The 18,111-nt window shown below is 40.1% G+C and overlaps 3 protein-coding genes across 4 annotated transcripts in view; 1 reads left to right on the top strand and 2 right to left on the bottom strand.

Moving 5' to 3' along the window:
* Positions 1-3,836, bottom strand: part of LOC113042339 (sickle tail protein-like) — a 132,892-nt gene extending 129,056 nt beyond the window's left edge. Inside the window, exon 1 of the mRNA XM_026201123.1 lies at positions 3,653-3,836. Within this exon, the coding sequence (XP_026056908.1) occupies positions 3,653-3,725 (73 nt within the window). The 5' untranslated portion in view covers positions 3,726-3,836. The remainder of the gene's footprint in view (positions 1-3,652) is intronic.
* A 1,989-nt stretch (positions 3,837-5,825) lies between these two features.
* LOC113042337 (OTU domain-containing protein 1-like) lies at positions 5,826-7,979 on the bottom strand. Its single transcript, XM_026201117.1, has one exon. The coding sequence runs from the start codon at positions 7,620-7,622 to the stop codon at positions 6,318-6,320; it is 1,305 nt and encodes a 434-aa protein (XP_026056902.1). The 5' UTR covers positions 7,623-7,979; the 3' UTR covers positions 5,826-6,317.
* A 3,257-nt stretch (positions 7,980-11,236) lies between these two features.
* LOC113042338 (homeobox protein TGIF1-like) lies at positions 11,237-17,840 on the top strand. Of its 2 annotated transcripts, none has more exons than XM_026201120.1 (3): positions 11,237-11,374; positions 13,621-13,850; positions 16,206-17,840. In XM_026201120.1, the coding sequence occupies exons 2-3, from the start codon at positions 13,623-13,625 to the stop codon at positions 16,779-16,781; spliced, it is 804 nt and encodes a 267-aa protein (XP_026056905.1). In that variant the 5' UTR covers positions 11,237-11,374; positions 13,621-13,622; the 3' UTR covers positions 16,782-17,840. The 2 variants fall into 2 exon arrangements, with proteins under 2 accessions (XP_026056905.1, XP_026056904.1); XM_026201119.1 differs by having other exon boundaries at positions 11,303-11,577.
* The last annotated feature ends 271 nt before the right edge of the window (positions 17,841-18,111 follow it).

Below are 18,111 nucleotides of genomic sequence, written 5' to 3'. Positions count from 1 at the left end.
TGTTAGGTGGCGGGGTTTAAGCAGACTTTAATTGGAATATTGTGGCGCACATTCGCGGAAGATTTAAATGACAATTTGATTAAGAATTATAAACAAAAAATTGAATAAATAAAATAAAAATTTTTTAAGTGCTCAAATAAATTGCTCACAGTAAGACCAATAACATGCCTTTAGAAAATAGATATAGTGATTTTATTTGATACCAAAAAATGTTTTGTTTTCCCTTCACTTTGGAAGGAAGGGGATTTTTGTAGTGGACATAATAATTATTGAAACTGAATTTTTCATACAACCCATCAGTTAATCAGTTAAACTTTTCTATGATGTTTGCGAATGTTCATTTGAACTATGGATTCTAGAAACACCAAATTGTTGAATTATGTTGGTAATGGTGAAACTTGAAAACCATAGATGGTGAACTATGTTTTTGGCAAACACACTAGATGGTTGAGTACACAGTGTTTATTATATATATATATATATATATATATATATGTGTGTGTGTGTGTGTGTGTGTGTGTGACCAGAACCATCTTAACTTTCTTAACTATCAATTTTTCGTTATTGAGATTTATACAATTTCTGAAAGCTTAAATAAGCTTTCCATTGATTTATAGTTTATTAGGATCGGGCAATAATTTGCCGAAATTTCAAATTCTGGAATCTGATGGGGCAAAAAAATCTAAATATTGAGAAAATCACCTTTGAAGTTGTCCAAATGAATTCTAAGCAATGCATATTACTAATCAAAAATTTAGATTTTATATATTACGGTAGTAAATTTACAAAATATCTACATGGGACATACTCTTTAATTAATATCCTTAAGATTTTTGGCATAAAATAAACATTTTATTATTTTGACCCTATGACGAGAGCGGCGAGGCAGAGAGACTGGGAATGGGTAGAGGCATGTGGAGTAATTGGAAATGAGCGACACCTGCGCCACTCACCAGTCTCGAGTCCCACGGAGGAGCTCCGGAAGGATAAAAGATGAGTTACGACAGTGAAGGGCGAGAGAGGACCAGGCATGGATTTTATTTTGTTTTTTGTTTTTGTTTGTGCGCGGTAGTCATCTGCGAGGGGCTGTTGTGCTGTTTTGTGTTTATTTTGTATTTAAAGTTTGATTTAAATGTCCGCCGGTTCCCGCCTCCTTCTTCCCATGACTATGAAGGGTTTTGTATAGCATTACACTGGTGCCGAAGCCCGGGAGGAAGGAGGGACACGCTGCCGAAGATCCCTCGCTGCTGTGATGAATCCGCAGTGCCATCAAGCATGGCGAAGCAGTCTGCCACCATTGACGCTCGAGACGGTGGGCTGGAGTGAGTTGCCAGGAGGACGGACAAACTCGCTGCCGGCCGCCCAAGATGTGGAGGGACTGCTGCCGTCTGTGAGGTAGCGGAGGAGTCGACACCATTTGCCTGGAGGCCGGAGCCTGCTGCCGTCTGCCATGATGGGGAGGAGCAGGGAACGGGGGACTCCTGCCGGCTGTCCGAACCAGGCCTGGACCAGTCTCGTCCAACACTGTCGTAACTCATCTTTTATCCTTCCGGAGCTCCTCCGTGGGACTCGAGACTGGTGAGTGGCGCAGATGTCACTCATTTACAATTATTCCACCAGCCTCGACCCATTCCCATGGCTCTCGGCCCCGCCCCCGCCCCACTCATCACAGACCCATACAAAGTTTTTTTTGCCTATTGCTACAAATATACCCCAGCTACTTCAAACTGGTTTTGTGGTCCAGGGTCACACACACACACACAAACACACACATACATATACATATATAAATATACATATACATACATATATATATATATATAATATCTCAAGCCTAAAGTTCTCTTCAGTGTCTAAAAGGTTGACTCGCTTCACTCCCTTGACGTGTGTTTTCCAAACAGCTTCGTCTATCTGAACAGCACGACAGCCCTGACAAACACTTCCTGACCTTGAGATTGTGTATCAGTGAACGCGATCCAAACAGTGAAATCTTGCGACACTCTAGATTTCACTAAGAGGAGCTTGCAGTCCTCCAGTAGTCTTGAGTAGTCTGCTACTTCTCAGATGGGTGGGTGTGGGGATTTTTTTTCTCTGGTTTGCACTCAGAGAGAAAGTCAAAGAGAAAGAACGAGCAAGAACTTTTTAATATTACAGCTCTAAGGCTGTTATATTTCTCCTTTATATATATATATATATATATATATATATATATATATATATATATTTCTCCACTACCTACACTCTCTCGTCAAGTTCAGGAGGCATTCATTCAGTTGTAGTGTACAGGACTCATCAAAGCCATTCAAAGTCATTTCACATGTTCTGATTAGAAATAGCCATGACGGAGCACAGCGAAAGAGTTCTTCTGAGATTCTTCAGGTCACTAAGGGATAGTTTGAATTTAAGGAATGCCCTCGATTCCTGACATTTTTGCACACAAGATCATAAATTAGATGTCCTAATCAAAATTTCTATCTAGTAACTTTTCAGAGTAATGTTTGAAAGGAATGTTCTCAAAATCCTAAAGGAATGAACAGGATTTCTAATGAAATCTCTATCATTATATGGAACCAGTTTAAAGGGATCAAATAGACATCTGCTAAGACTCAAATAAGAACTTGATGAACTTAAGTTCTATGAAATTAACCAAATTAGTCAGGGGAAAAAACTTGAGTTTAATTTATTTGATTCTCTGAGGATATTTTAGAATTGGTTCCAGATTATAAAAGGAATCCCATTTGTTTGACTAGCACCTTTTTAGACATTACATTTAAACTGAGAATAGCATTTTATACACACACACAGCAAGGTTGTTTCTCTCCGCTATAATGTCATAGACAAATACCTTGCATTAGAGCAGAAATGACAACAGCAGAAAATGTAGCAGCACAAGCAAGAATGACTTAAATGTTCACTCAGGGTTTTAAAGGTCATGAGACCGTGATGAGATAAGAAACAGCTGTTCTCCTTCAAGTTTTCTGATAAGCTTCATTCAGCAGAAAGTAACTGCTGTCACTGGAAGCATACATCAGCAAAGATCAAAATCAGCAAGTAATCAGTGTGTCAGTGGGTAAATTGTGTCACCCCCTTAATTAAGCAAACACCAATCCAACCAAACACTTCAAAAATAGCATGCATTTTTAAAACAACTTTAGTTGTTGGTGGGTTCACTTGTCAAATTCTTCACGTTAAGCTAATAGATACTAATAGCTACTAAACTTTGCTTTCAAATCCAGGAAGTTAAAAGTTTACAACATTTAAATATTAATATTAAGCTTAAATATGAATAGGTTATCTGGGCTGATTTATGAAAAAAAAAATGGCAAAGAAATGGTTAAATAAGACTTTTTGAATTGGACTTTCGCATGTTAATAATTGATTGTAAGTGCTCATATTTTTATTGTAAATCATTTAGGCTACATAATTCCCCAGTGTTACCATTTACATGGCACAGCTTACCCCTGGCATGGGGCAAGTTTTGCCACTGGACCTCTTTAAAAAAAACAAGTATGCTGCCTACCTAGACAGCCTTTTTGAGCATCATATGAGTACGATCCCTCAGCGCCTCCGATGACCTAAAAGACTGACTAGGTAGGCAGCACACTAGGTTTTGAGGCACAGCTGGAGGAACCAGAAAACACTGAAATCTTACTGCTAATTTTCTGGCTGGTTTTGCGCTCGCTGGTAGAAGGAAGATCCGCGAACTGGACCCGGTGTCCGGACATCTTCTGCACCTCTCCAGGCTGCTCGACCCTGGCCAGAAATCCGCAAAACTTTGGCTTACTTCCCGCTTCCGTCTAGCTGAAAACACATGGAGCAATGAGTCGGCGTATGCGCTCTGGATGTATGGCAAGAGGACACAAACTCCTTCAAGAGAGGAGAGAGACAGAGGGAGGGTGAGAAAGCGAGGGGGTTTTCAGCCCCCAAAAAAGTAAATAAATAAATAAGAAAGGAACGTAAAGTCCACACGACTGCAGAATTACGTCATTCCAATTTAAACCAGATTGTTTAAAAATCTGATTTTGCGGTGTAAGCTTATCTATGCATATTTTGCAACACATTTAAAACAAAGTGGTTTCTTCGACATAATCTATAAGCGATGATCTTATATAAGCAATAACTACAGACGTTTAGCTAACTGAAAAAAATGTCTTAGTCCTTGAGCTTTTGCAGTTGGGATGCAGAATGCACAAACTGACCAACTGTTTAGCTAACGTTTATTAGACCCCTGAACGACATGAAAACTATTAAAAATAGCGGGTTGAACGGGTGGACTTACTGGTAACTATAAAGTATCATAAGATGGAAACACGCTCCATCTCACACATTCACAGTGACGTGGGTTTGCGTCCTGTCGCATGATCCAAACGATGCACTGTAAAAAGCTGCATGATTTCTGAGGCACTGCTCTGTCATTGAGCGGCTCCCAGGGCGGCGTATGCTGCCATCTAGAGTCTGACACAGAAACCATCAAAATCTCGGAATATATCAGAGAAGGGGAAGATGCGATTCATCATGGTAAGATATTTACAGATTATTGCACATACCACAAACACGGAGGTCATCTTGTTCTTAATAAACCTCCTGAATAAACTTAGTGAATAGTCACTACAGTACTATTTGGGCTTGACCAGTTATTTTGTGAAGTGCAGGCCACATGAGGCAACATTATGATGTGAACACAATAATTTTATAATAGTGCCTTTGTGTTGCCTATTGCCAAAAAGTCATATGAATAGCTAACCTTCATCTGTTGTAATACCAGATTGTGCCGTCCCATATACAACAGTAAAGAGCGATTCTTTCTATTCAAAGAAAGAACTTTGAAGACCCCCATCTCCCCCTTGGAGGAGCCACTTTAAATAGAGATAACCACGCTGAGGTCAGTCTTCAGAGCAGTCTATGAGAACATGTGCTCACAAGACTGACATGAGATCACTCTTTCCTCTCATTCCTACACGTTCATGTCATTATTTATTTTTTTCACAGGGTGCTGTGTCTGTAAAGGTTAACATCTATGTAAAAGCCATGTTCTGGGAATAAAGAAAATTTCCTTAAAGACTTTTACAGATGTTACAACCAGATGTCCAACCTTGTCTTTGTTGGTAATAAACTCTACAGAGTATGTTGAGATACAACTGTGTGATGATTTTAAAGGTTAATGATAATTTTTAAAAATCTATCATTTACTTACCCTCATGTTACAAACCTGTATGAAACTTTTCCAACACAATAGAAGTTATTTTGAAAAATGTGTTGTTGTTTTGGTCTACGTACCATGGTCAAAGAGGTCCAAAACAACACTGGACCCCGACTTTCATTGTATAGACAGAAATATTCTGCAAAATATCTTGTTTTGTTTTTCACAGATGAATTTTCGTCAAAGTGTTGTCCGAGTCCAACTTGTCAAATCCAAGTCGGGTTCAAGTCTGGAACATATCCGACTCCGAATTCAAGTCTCAAATATCTTAAATCTTCAGATTAATGAGGGTGAATAATGATGACATAATTTAATTTAATTTCTTGGAAAAAACAAAACATTAACTGATATATATTCATAACTTATTTCAGCTAGTTGCTCTGACAATATTTAGTTTAAAATTGAAGTACTAAAATATTTTAGTTACTAATGTTAGTATTTTTTAACTAAATATGTATTATATATCAAAATATTTATATTTTTAAACAAATATATTAATTTAATGGGAAAAAAAGACAAAAACATAAAATAAACCTAACCAAAATTAAAAGAAAAACTGAAAATATAAAATCAATTACAATATTAACAAAAACTTTTAATAGTTTATATCAATGATACTGAAGTAAAACGTTTTCAAAAGAATTTATTCAAAAATACATATTTGCAAAATAGATTTCAGGCACTTGAACATTAAAGAACCATATAACACAACAGTGCAGGTAATGGACTAAAACGAAAAGAAAAGAAAAAAACACATAAACAGTAACAAGAACTGCTGGAAATGTTTGTGTAAGTGCAACATATTCCATTCAGGTGTATGAACAGTTCTGCACAACAGATTACAAAACTATATACAGGACAAAAATATCCATACAAAACTTAAACTTCTGCAGACAAACATGCAATGAAGGCTAAGAAACATTCGCTCAGACCCAGTCCTTATTTTGCATATCGCACCACAAATCATCTTGTGCACTGCACTTCAACACATTTATGGAAAAAAAGGAAGACCCACAAGGATAGAAGTGTAATAAATTAAGGCAATATTGAATCACTTGAGGAATCAAAGTGCAATCCATTTGGAAACATCAGAATGAGTTACAGGCATGCGCCGCTTTCAGTGCAGGCCGTTCTGCTCAATGTACATTTTGGAAAGGGATGCCGCCATGGACTTGGCCAACTCCTCGTCCCTTTTGCGCTGTACCTGGGTGTGACGGCACCAATCATCATACTCCGGGTTGGGCTGGCAGCTGTCCAGCAGCACATCATAATGTCCGTTACTGAGCCAGCTTAACCATACAGCCGGTTTAGACAGGTCCTCTTCACCCAGGTAGTGCACCATGGTTGATACGGTTGGGCTTTCCATGCTTCCTCCAGTGGTCAAGTAGATATTCACATTTAGCATCTGACTCATGGCCAACAGCTCCGGATAGCCAGCCCATGTGCCGTCCTGCGCCGCGTTGATCAGAAACTCCCCGACGTCGCCTTCGATTATGGGGTTGAACTCCTCCAGGTGGTCGGCGATGTGGTGCATGGTTTGCTCTCTCAGCTCCTTGTGCATTGACTGGTCTCCATAAGCTGCCTTGGAAACAGCCCGGTACAGGCAGTTCCCATCTGGGATGATGTGAAAGCGGTATTTCTTCCTGTCGTGGAGGTATTTGTTCTGTCTCTCCACTTCGGCCAGGTAACGGGTAACCTTGTTGTCAACTGTGCTTTTGTTGGGTGTTGCGCTGGGCTCCTGAAGGATGTTCAGCTCGAAGACTGGATTATCGTCTTCAACACTTTCTTGCCTTCCTGGGACTTTAAGACTTTCATGTGAATCAAATGATGGGTTTTCTACACTTTCAAAGGTTCTGGAGGGCGTGGCATCACTTTGCATTACTGATTCGAGTCTCCTTTCACAAACTCTGTAACTGTCATTATCAAAACACCTATCGTAGTGAACTGAATTTCTCTCACTTATCTTATCGTTGTCATCCCCAAAAACGTCTCTTCTGGGGTCTAACTCGAAGACAGAATCAGAGTGGTGATGATCATCTCCGTTGACTGCGTAAGTAACTCGGTTGTAGCGCGTCTCCAGAGGTCCACGGTTTATGCGCGGCTCCTTCACGATGTGAACGGGCACGGATCTCTCCACGCCATCCGGTCGCGTGATGATAATCTCCGCGGTGGAAGTGTAGAAAACCGGCCTCATCGAGGTGGCCTCGTAACATGAAAACGCAGGCATGTTCGCGTCAGTCTGTCTCCCTCGAGGCAAATAATCCGTGTGTGCTTCTGTGGCGCTTCCGTTAACGGCGTTTCCGACCACCTCCAAAGAGCTGGGACTTGTCTCTGGTTCGTTATTGGCGACACTGGTGAGAGTTACGGAAACTTTTCGAGAGGAGCCGGGGTAGTGTGTTAACGCGCTGCTGTACAAGTGCATTTTCAATGTCCTCCCTTTATACAATACGTCTTTGGCCTCGTTCTTACCGAATGATGACAACACAGTCCAAAAATACTTTCTGTCATCAATAGCAGCGAATGTGTAGGGCGCGTTTCCATGGATCCTCGTTCCCCGCTGCAACAGTTTTCTTCCGTCAGCCCCAAAGCAGCCCTAATTTTAGCCCGAGCACTGGTGGTAACCGGACCCCCCCGGTCTCTGACACACCGCCCGAGCCGAGGAGACGACCCGCAGCTCGCGGGAATGTGAAAGATGTGATGTGTCACTGGGACTCTCGGCGTTTCTCTCGCTTCTGGCCGTGTTTACGCTGGCGCGCGCGTCAGGGCGGCGTCGCCAGATTGGAATGTGTGCAGCTTGCCAAGAGGCCGCGGGTTCACATACAGCTCTGCGGACCACACTGCTTCTCAACAGCGAGGAAGTCCCGCCTCACACAAAACTTCATTGGTCCTACTTTATCATGAATAGTTGGCTAGGAATCGCCTTAAGCATATTAAAGACTTTTCTAAGAAATGTACGTCACGTCGACGCGACATATCAAACCAAAGCTTCAATCCAATAAGTTTATTTTTACATAACAGACAAGCAAATTGTGTTTCTGCTTTTCCGTATATGGTTGTAAACTTCCATTTGACACTGAGTTCCAGAATTGTGAACATTTTGCTATAAACATTTATCCACTAATCCCAGAGTTCAACACTGTATTTATTACTGCACCTGTTCTGAGAATTAGTCATTCGTTTGTAGTGGTCTATCTATCTATCTATCTATCTATCTATCTATCTATCTATCTATCTATCAATCTATCTATCTATCTATCTATCTATCTATCTATCTATCTATCTATCTATCTGTCTGTCTGTCTGTCTGTATTAGGCTACAGAGGATATGATGTCACTGGGCTGATCACCTGTTCTGATAATTAGTCATTCGTTTTTAGTGGTTCATCTATCTATATATCTATCTACCTGTTTGTCTGTATTACAGAGTATATGATGTCACTGGGCTGATCACCCTTAAATTGAAGGTCATTTGGAACCACATGAGTTTAAAATAGCTTGCACATAACTCTCATACATAGTTCCACTGTGTTCTCAGTTTCACTGTGCTGACATATGTCTCCATAAACTGAACTGGAAGTCAGTATGGCCCTTCATGCTTGCGTTACTGAAGGGGGAAATATCTTATGTTTCTCGAATATAGTCTGCACCTTCCAAAAATTACTTAATACAGTTTGATTTAATGCATAGAGTGTATGTGAACAAAATATGGGTTAAGCTAGTTTATTTGGAATTCTTTACTTCACTTGGAATCAAAATATATAAATTTTTTAATATATTTTATTTTAACACATTCATTTTGACCAATAGATGGCAGGCAAATGCTTCTTCTACACTTTTGTGCAAACGTCTGCAGTTACGCGATGTAATGCCAGGGGGAGCTATTGGTCTCTCTTTCTCGGATAACACTAACACGCATTTTTGACTGCGATGACTGTTACACGAATCAACACGATCTAAAGTGGGGCTGATGAGGAATCGTGAATCATCACGGTTTTCTCAGATCCATTGCAGAGACAATCAACATTTAGACATTACCTCACCGAGTTTGAATTTGTTTCCTTTAACAAGGACGATGCGATAAGATGTTTTTTATATGTCCGATTGCTACAGACATGGCTATTGTTTACTTCATGTGTAGTCAGAATAACCTGTGCTCTTATCAGCAGTAAATTGAGAATTAAGGCCAGCCAGACGCATGACGCATGCACACCTCGCATGGAAAAGTCAACAACCTGACCTATATCCACAGACTCCGAATACAGCTCTCTAAATTTAAAGCCTTTACCATGTGCTTCAGTGTTTTGACAAGCAGATCACACTTGGTTTTAAGGTATGTGTCTGTAGGCTACATGTGTTTTGACACATATCTAATAATGTGAGTCATGCATACACTAACGTGCATGTGAGCACGATTTGACGCAGAAATCTGAACTGTTTTGGTTCGTGTGCTGAACTGGAACAACAACAGATGATCGTGGTGCTCCATACGCGCGAGAGATAATCAGCGTTAAGAATTCTGAGACTGCTGTGATTTGAATTAGGGGCGCGTCACCAGGACAGCTGAAGAAACAAGCGATTCTTGCTTTACAACCATTTAATCCCAACGGTCAATTTGGTCTCACGCAGCGCTGCGCCAACAGGAAGCATCACGCACGGTTTACAAATGGAGCTGCTGTGGAATCGAGCTATGGAACCGAGAACACGAATACTCAAAACATGTTTCATTTTGTACATTTGTTAATGGCGTTCGAATTATTTAAAGGTCCTAGAACACTCGGAGCGCACATTTAATGAGTGTTTTGTAATCAGCAGCGCACAACTGCTTCTAAATCTAAAGCGCCGATGTAGTCCAGAAATCCCGTACAAATGACTCTTTTGAATCGGTTCATTTTTAATAAATCAGAAATATGTACAGCGCCTACTAGTGTAGTCATAAACAAGTGTAGTCCGGTTTTCGAACCAATGACTCTAATGAGTCGGCTCTTTTATGTGATTCACACAGATTTAACATCTCTGGTCAAATGAATCTGACTCTTTCTAGTGAATCAAAACACTTTATTGAATAAATCTGACTGACTGACATGACAGCGAGTTATTACTTTGGCAACGCAAAATAAAAAAATTAAAAATAATTAAATAAATATATTTTTTTAAAAAAACAGTCACCGTGTTATTTGTAGCACTAGAGAGATTAAATTACACAATTTAAATGCACATAAAAGTATGTTTTGTAGTAATCAGTGGTAGGCTATCACATATATAAAAAATAAAGCTTTGTTTATTTCGTATCTTTATTTAATATTAATAACTTGTTGGGTTGCATTGATCGCTTCTAATATAAAAAAAAACTTCTCTGTAAGAGGTAAACCAAAGGGTATAAGCGTGTTCTGCAAGAATCGTAGTTTATGGTTTTTTTATGTGTTACTGTTCTATTAAATTTTAAATTATGGCATAATTTAAGACTAATAAGAGTCATATTTATTTCCTACAGTATTCACCAAACGCTCAAAAAATAATAATTAATCAAACCATAATTGTTAAGTACAATAGGAACCAAAATGTTTACAATCGAATTCAATCCCTACTGGCATTCTTGCAACAGCATCATGGACATCTGTCACCTGAAATAACTGCCGCATTGCACCTGATAACATATCAACACTATCCTGCAGTAACACAATTTTATAATATGAACACGAGTAGCATCCAAACATCTCAGAGACAGAAACACAAAGCGCCATTAAAAATACTGTTTTGGAGTAGGGCGCCTGACAGAAGTGTGCTGATGAAAGCAGTCCCAAATATATCCCTGCCATGTGTCTGCCTCTCGGTAATGTTAGCCTACATTCATAATAAACCAGCTTCCTGTCTCTCTGCCGCAGTCATTAAAGGGAAACGTGCAGGAACTAGATCCAAATCAATGTCCAAAACACGTCTCCACAAACACGTTCCGCGCGCTGGATCTTTCTCAACACATGTTTAAGATTCAGATCGGTTAGTCAAAAAAGCCTTTTTTCTGTTTCTTTTTCACCTTTTTTGTATGTCTGATGTCAGATTTTTCCCTCTTGCCCTCGGAGGGGGAGGATCTAACCGCGTTGAGTCACGCAGCTGTCAAAGATAGCTGTCACCCAGTTTCCACATCAAACACTGAATGAGACGCGCAGCCTGTCCCAGGTAACGTTACCCGACAATGTGTTGCGTCTCCGACAAATGAAAAACGCGCTCCGCGGCGATTCCTCGACAAAAAGAATTATTTCGCGCGATACTTTGTAACAATCTGGAATAATACAGTTGTGTGTGATTAAAGCGAGGAAGAATCGACCTCCTTGTTGCCAACGTGAAAAGGGGAATTTTGACGGACATGAAGACCAAAAAGGGTATGTATCTTCGCGATATGGGTTATAGCGGCGATATATGTTAGATTTTCACTGGTGATTTTAACGAATGGATAGAACTTGTCGATGTTGGTTGAACAGAAAATGTCTGGCATACTGCTATTGTTTTCCACTGCAGACAAAACAGCCTTTTTCTCACCATGTGCTGGCGGGCTGTCACAACGAGCCGTTTAGCGTTATTAACACGCGTGTTTTATATACACAACATGAAAGCTTTTATTTTGTACAGACATGCTTATGTAAAAGTCGTATTTATTTTTAGATGTTTCAAGAAGTCTACAACTATAACTTCAAATAGTCTCAAATGTAACTCTTCTAAATGCGTGTTGTGCAGTAGGTATAAAATGCCTTCGTGTAATTATTGAACGCCTTTGGCTTGGAAAAAAATGTTCACGCACTCAAAGTTTCTCATTAACACCGACTCAAGTTTTGTTATAGGAATATGAAGGGAACTTTCCAAGAGTCGTTTTTAGTTTGTCGACTACTCTTGTTTTGCTTTCACCGCATTTGTACGTTGTGTAGCGGTCTAAAATGTGCAACAATAATTCCTGACCTCCTTTTGTGAAGTTTGTGTATTTCGCGCTGCTTCCTCGAGGCGACGCTTTCACATTCCCTCCGACCTCGTGTTTCTCAACAGCACACAATAGAACCCGAGTTATTCGCTGTCATTAAGTTAATGTTTCTCAAATATTATGGCGTCTAGCCGAGTATAGAGACTTGTCAGCCTTCTATATGTCACCTGACGTGATTTCATAAGTTTTCATCTTGTGAAAAGTCGAAAAAACTGAGTTTGAAATGCCCCACACGCGACATTCTTTTGTTCGGTCTTGAGATTTGCAACAGGTTCCCCTCCCCCCTCCTCCTCATCCTCATGTAGGCCAACTATAAAATTACTCGTCAACTTCACAAGTTCGTTTTCTCACACAACATTAAAGATAGATATGTACGTGATTTAACTCGTTTCGTTTTTAGACGGTGAAGAGTCCCAGACGCTCGAGCTGAAGTTGGGGAAAGTTTTGTTTCACTTACATAGTGCACATGAACTAAAAGTCCCCCTCAGCACTCTCTGAGTGAAACGTGTTATTGACAAACTAACCGGTTTATGAAAAGTAGGAACAAATAATAATATTCAAGTCATAATTATAAGCAGGAAAAAGTTTTCAGATCACTATTTAAAGGAAAAGTTTGCCCATCATCATTACTCACCCTCATGATATTCCAAACCTGCATGACTTTCTGTCTTCAACAAAAGGGGATGGTAGGCATTAGTTACACTCAGTCATGATTCACCTTTTTCATACTGTTAAAGTGAAATGAATGGTGCTATTTTTCTCTTCAACATCAGCTTTTGTGTGTCATAGGAAAAAGTCATGCAGGTTTGAAAGTGTGAAAATAGGTTAACTTGCCCTTTAAGTGAGTTTGAAGCAAAACAGTGTCTTTAACCTTTTTGTGTTTCAGTTTTCGTGAGCGTACATACAGTATTTACAAAGGCACAATGAAACATTGACACCGTTTACACTGTTTGTGACGCCTCCGCTCCAACCATGAATCACATGGCTTTGCTTGACAGCAGGGATGTGACACATCAGCTGCCACACACACACACACACTCTCAGACACAGGCTTATACATGCATACAGACGGCCAGGCGCTGTTGTGTAGCGTTCAGCGGATGGCATTTTGGAGGGAGAAATGTGTAGGATGTGTGTGTGTGTGTGTGTGTGTGTGTGTGTGTGTGTGTGTGTGTGTAGGATAGGGGGAGGAGGTGGGTCCTCAGCAGGGGTTGGGGGGTTGATGTTTGACTGGGTGTCTTTTGTCCTTTTCCACACACATGGGTACACACTGATTCCCAGCTTACTCATCCCCTGAAACACACTTACTGACTTTTACAAACACATTGCTGATACATAAACCTAACTTTATACTTTTTCTGGTTCTCAGAGCCTTTGTGTGCATATATAAAAGGAATAATGTTGCAAAATTCACAGTTTTCAAATGGTAATCTTTCACGTCTCATGACTACAGGTATGTTGGCGATGTCCGGAAGTGAGACCGAGGACGAGGACAGTTTGGATGTGCCTCTTGACCTCTCTTCAAATGGAGGAGGGTCAGGGAAGAGGAAGAGGAGAGGAAACTTGCCCAAAGAGTCAGTACAGATACTCCGGGACTGGCTCTACCAGCACCGCTACAACGCCTATCCATCAGAGCAGGAAAAAGCCCTGCTGTCCAAGCAGACCCATCTCTCCACACTACAGGTACAGAACATTTTCAGAAAGTGCTTGTATGTGGCCTAGTCAAGTCCAAGGAAACTAAAAATCACCCAAAACAAAACAAAGAAAAACTGCATGTCACCCATCCAATCAGAATATGCAAAGTTCCAATGATTATGGAAAACTTGGATTATCAGGTAGTGTTAACTTTCAGTCTTGTTATTTTTTTTTATGATTTATATACTCATATAGTATTTATTAATGGTTTGTTTATATTATTTTTTTGTTTGTTTGTTTGTTTGATCAAATTTAGCAGATTTATTTAATTTTTATTTCTTTTTTCTTTTAGTCGTTACGTTTTGTTTAGGCTTTATTTCAATCAAAATAAATACATGTATGAATATGTAAATACGATTTTTAATAATTCAGGTAACATCAACACTGTTTCAAGGTCTGAAAACTGAAAGTGTAGTGTAGTGTAGTTTTTTTAATTTTAGTTTATTCTGAAGTATTTTAATGTCTTGAAATTGCATTTGTGAATGATATATCTAAAGATGTAGTCTAAAAAATAGACTGAAAGTTATTGGCTAAAAGGTTTGGGAACCCTGAAAAAAAAGGGTTTGAATGACCCAAAGCAGTTTCTGAAGTTATGCTTCAGAGAAGGCCTGAAGTTTCTCACCACTGCTTGTTTCCGTCAAGAATGCGAAGGGGAATTTTTCAGTTTTCTGCTTTGGTGATCAGTAATCTATTTATATGCTTCACAGGAGAGCAGTTAGCTATCATTAATGTCTAGTTCAACTGACGTGTGAACCGAAAGTTCAATGTCATAACAAAAAAAAAAATGCGTCAGAAGAAAGAGTCAGCTCATTTTGCTAGCGCTACTGTGTTTAAAATCACACATTCTGTTCCCGCTGAGCTTAATCGTCATATAAACAACACTTCCTGTGAATGCAGTCAATGGAGAGAATTCCTGTGGACAGATGAGTGAATAACTGTTTTGAGTCATCTGAGATGTGGCCACATTGAGGGAGCGAGAGAGAGAGGGAGGGAGAGAGAGAGAGAAAGAGAGAGAGACTTGCTCAGACACTGGGCCAGGAATTTCCCTTGCGCTCAGCCAGCTGTCTCACTAACAAAAGGGAGACACAATACACACACATTAACATAGTGAAGACTACCAGACTCAGGCGGACCGTTGGATACACAATACAGCCCCATTACCCAGACAGCCAAAGAGGCTTCTCTTCTGAAGAGACTCGCTGGAAGACAATACAGGAACATTACCATACTGAGGACTGAATCTTGAAAACATGCTCTTTAGATACTGAAAGAAAAAAGTTAGAACTCAAGTTATTTCATTATAGCATTGTGACAAGTGTGTATTAGGGATGTATGCCAGAATAGAAAAACAGCTTTGCTTATTTTGTAGCGAGTGTACTAAGTAAAAAAAAAAAAAACAGGTTGAAAATGTAAAGTGTGAAATATAATTGGGGTTGTTAACATTTACAGTATTGCCTGGGTGTTAACAACTACTTTTATTATCAAAATAGACAAAATAAATTTCATCAAGAATGAATTACACATGTATAAAGAATTTTTTATTTATTTAATTAATTATTTGACGGTCCTAGATTAATAGTGTATTTTAGATTTTAAATCTGTGCGCATTTTTAGGTAAACTTTCATGTAAACTATCAGTTGCCTGTGTTGTGCAATCTGCATTGACTAAAAAGGCAAACAGAGTGCAATTGTTGATATAAACTAAAGGTGTTAACAGTTGGCTGTTACTTCACGGTAGTAATTGGCCTTTTGTGGAAATCCACACCGAAGTCAAGCATTCACATGTGTTTTCTGTAGTCTGAAATGTTGGATTTGCATTAGAGAAGATCTCAATGCCCCCTCAGGTGAGACTCAGCAGATCCATAAAAGATACAGTGCTATTAGCATGATTGAGGCCTAAAGGCCTTAGGCTCAACAAAGAACACAGTTTGAGGGATAAAGGTAAACTGTTACTTAGGTGATTGAGAGAAATCCTCACCGCCGAGAGCTTCCTGATTTCAACTGCCAGCTCAGCTTTTTAAAAGAGGAAAAACAAAAAATAGAGTCAGAGAACTGTCACATGTTAACTCAATAAAGTGTCACAAATTTCCATTTTAAACTCAAGCGAGACAGTGTGCAAACAAAAACAGTGTTTTAGGACAATAGGCTTTGAACTTTGGAAAATTAGGAAGTGGTAAAAGTTAGACAGAATGTGAGGTTGATTTTCCTTACCAATATTTGGTTTCTTAAAATACTATTTGTTTATTTTAAAATAAAATGTAAGTTTTTACCCATTTAATGCACTGTTTTAAACAACAAAACTTGTGATATCAATATATTATTGTATTTGATGTATCATAACAGGTGTGCAACTGGTTTATAAACGCCCGGCGACGACTCCTTCCCGAGATGCTCCGGAAAGACGGCAAGGACCCCAACCAGTTCACCATCTCACGACGGGGCAGCAAGGGCGGCGAGATGCTCAGCGACAACTCCCAATCCCCAAAACACGGTCTGCTCGCTAACGGAGAGGACCGCAGCAGCTACGAACCCGGCTCGCCTCACCCGACCAGCAACACGCCCACCTCTAACGGCTACCCCAAAAAGTCCCTGTCACCCAAAACACCCCCCTCGCCCGGACCTGTCTTACCCAGACCCTCCGTCATCTGCCACACCACCATCACCGCAGCCACGCAAGGCATTGGCATGTCGACGCGCCTCGGGGTGGAAGGGGCCACGGAGCTGCCGCTCACAGATGCAGCTGGTCTGTTCGGGTGTCGCGGGGAGGGGAATGTCAGCCCCCAGAGCGGCCTGTTCAACACCCCGCCGCCCACCCCGCCCGACCTCACCCAAGACTTCAGCGGGTTCCAGTTGCTCGTTGACGTGGCGCTGAAGAGGGCCGCAGAAATGGAGCTGCAGGCCAAACAGCTCCTCGCCTGAAGACGGAAAAGACAGATGGATGAATGAAAAAGCTTCATCGATGTTTGTTTCTTGCCCCCAGAAACCCAACTCCACAGTGGGTTCAAAAAAACTTGACTGAGCAACAGAAAGCAAACAAGCATGTCCTGATCATTTCTATTTTTGGTAAACGTAAATCAAATTGATGAGGATTCCTTTATGTAAAGCATTTCAAGGTGCCTTGGCAAGTCAGTTCTTTCTTTTTGTATTTCATTTATATGTAAATAAATGCGTATCTTTTCGTTTTGTACACAGGGGACCAAAACCAAACACAGTAATACGACTTCCTGTCTTTCCTTATTTTTTTACAAGAAGACAAGCTCTTCTCCCATTCCTCGTGAGTCTTTCTTTCTCGTTTTTAGAGATTCGGCTCAATGATTGTGGATTTTGCCTCGTTTTTAGAGAACACGCCTGATATTCTGATATCTCTTTTTTGCACAAAATGGCAGGTCATCTCAGTATCTTATCAACTCTAGCTTTCTCTCTGACAGACTGTAATCACTACTGCACCGGGTCATTCTGTGTCTCATAGATGTTCAGTTTTTTTGTATTGTTTTTCGTTGTAAAGTTTCTAATGCTGTTAGTACGTTCCTTTTTTTTTTTCCTTTCGTTACTCTTGGGGGATATTTCAGATGTAGCAGAACTATAGTCTGAGATTTCCTCTGAATACTCAGTGTAGAAACGGCCAGTGAATGTGCCCACATACTCCCCAACCCAACAGCCCTAAACACACACACACACACACCTTGGACAAATGAGCTGGAAGAATGAACACTACATGAATTGTATTAAGTGTTTCTTTTCTTTTGTTTCTTTTTTTTTTGGTTTATCAAGTTGAGACCACTTTCAGAGGATAAAAGGAAATAATGGTTTTATGTCACCAAATATGTTGATTTCAAGGTTTTGGGACCTTAGACCAGTGCATTTACAGTAGCCAATGTGACATGATGCCCAACGATGTGACTTCTCCTCTTTACTGTGCAATGTATGTGGCAAATAGGGGTCACACGGTGTTCAAATAAAGTTTTGTTTTCTACAAAATGGGCGTTCATCTCCTTTCTTCAGCTTATTTTTAACTACATTGTTCAATAAGTTGTTGTCATAGTAAGGTTCTTACATTCAAGGTTGTTTTTTACCTCTAAACAAAGAGTAGCATGGGAAAGCTTAGCCTTAAGATGACAGTTCTTTCCAGTAGTGCTTGAAAACTAAGATGGCATGAAAGGCCTGCCTGACAGAAAAGGTGGATTGCTTTCACAAAGCAGAAGGCAGCATGAGCCGGTACATCCAAATGAGGTGATTTCTACCGATTCAA

The sequence above is a fragment of the Carassius auratus genome, chromosome 24 (assembly GCF_003368295.1).
Source record: "Carassius auratus strain Wakin chromosome 24, ASM336829v1, whole genome shotgun sequence".
In the NCBI taxonomy this organism is placed as follows: domain Eukaryota; kingdom Metazoa; phylum Chordata; class Actinopteri; order Cypriniformes; family Cyprinidae; genus Carassius; species Carassius auratus.
Note: the sequence above shows the minus strand (reverse complement) of the source record. Positions and strands in the feature narration are given on the sequence as shown.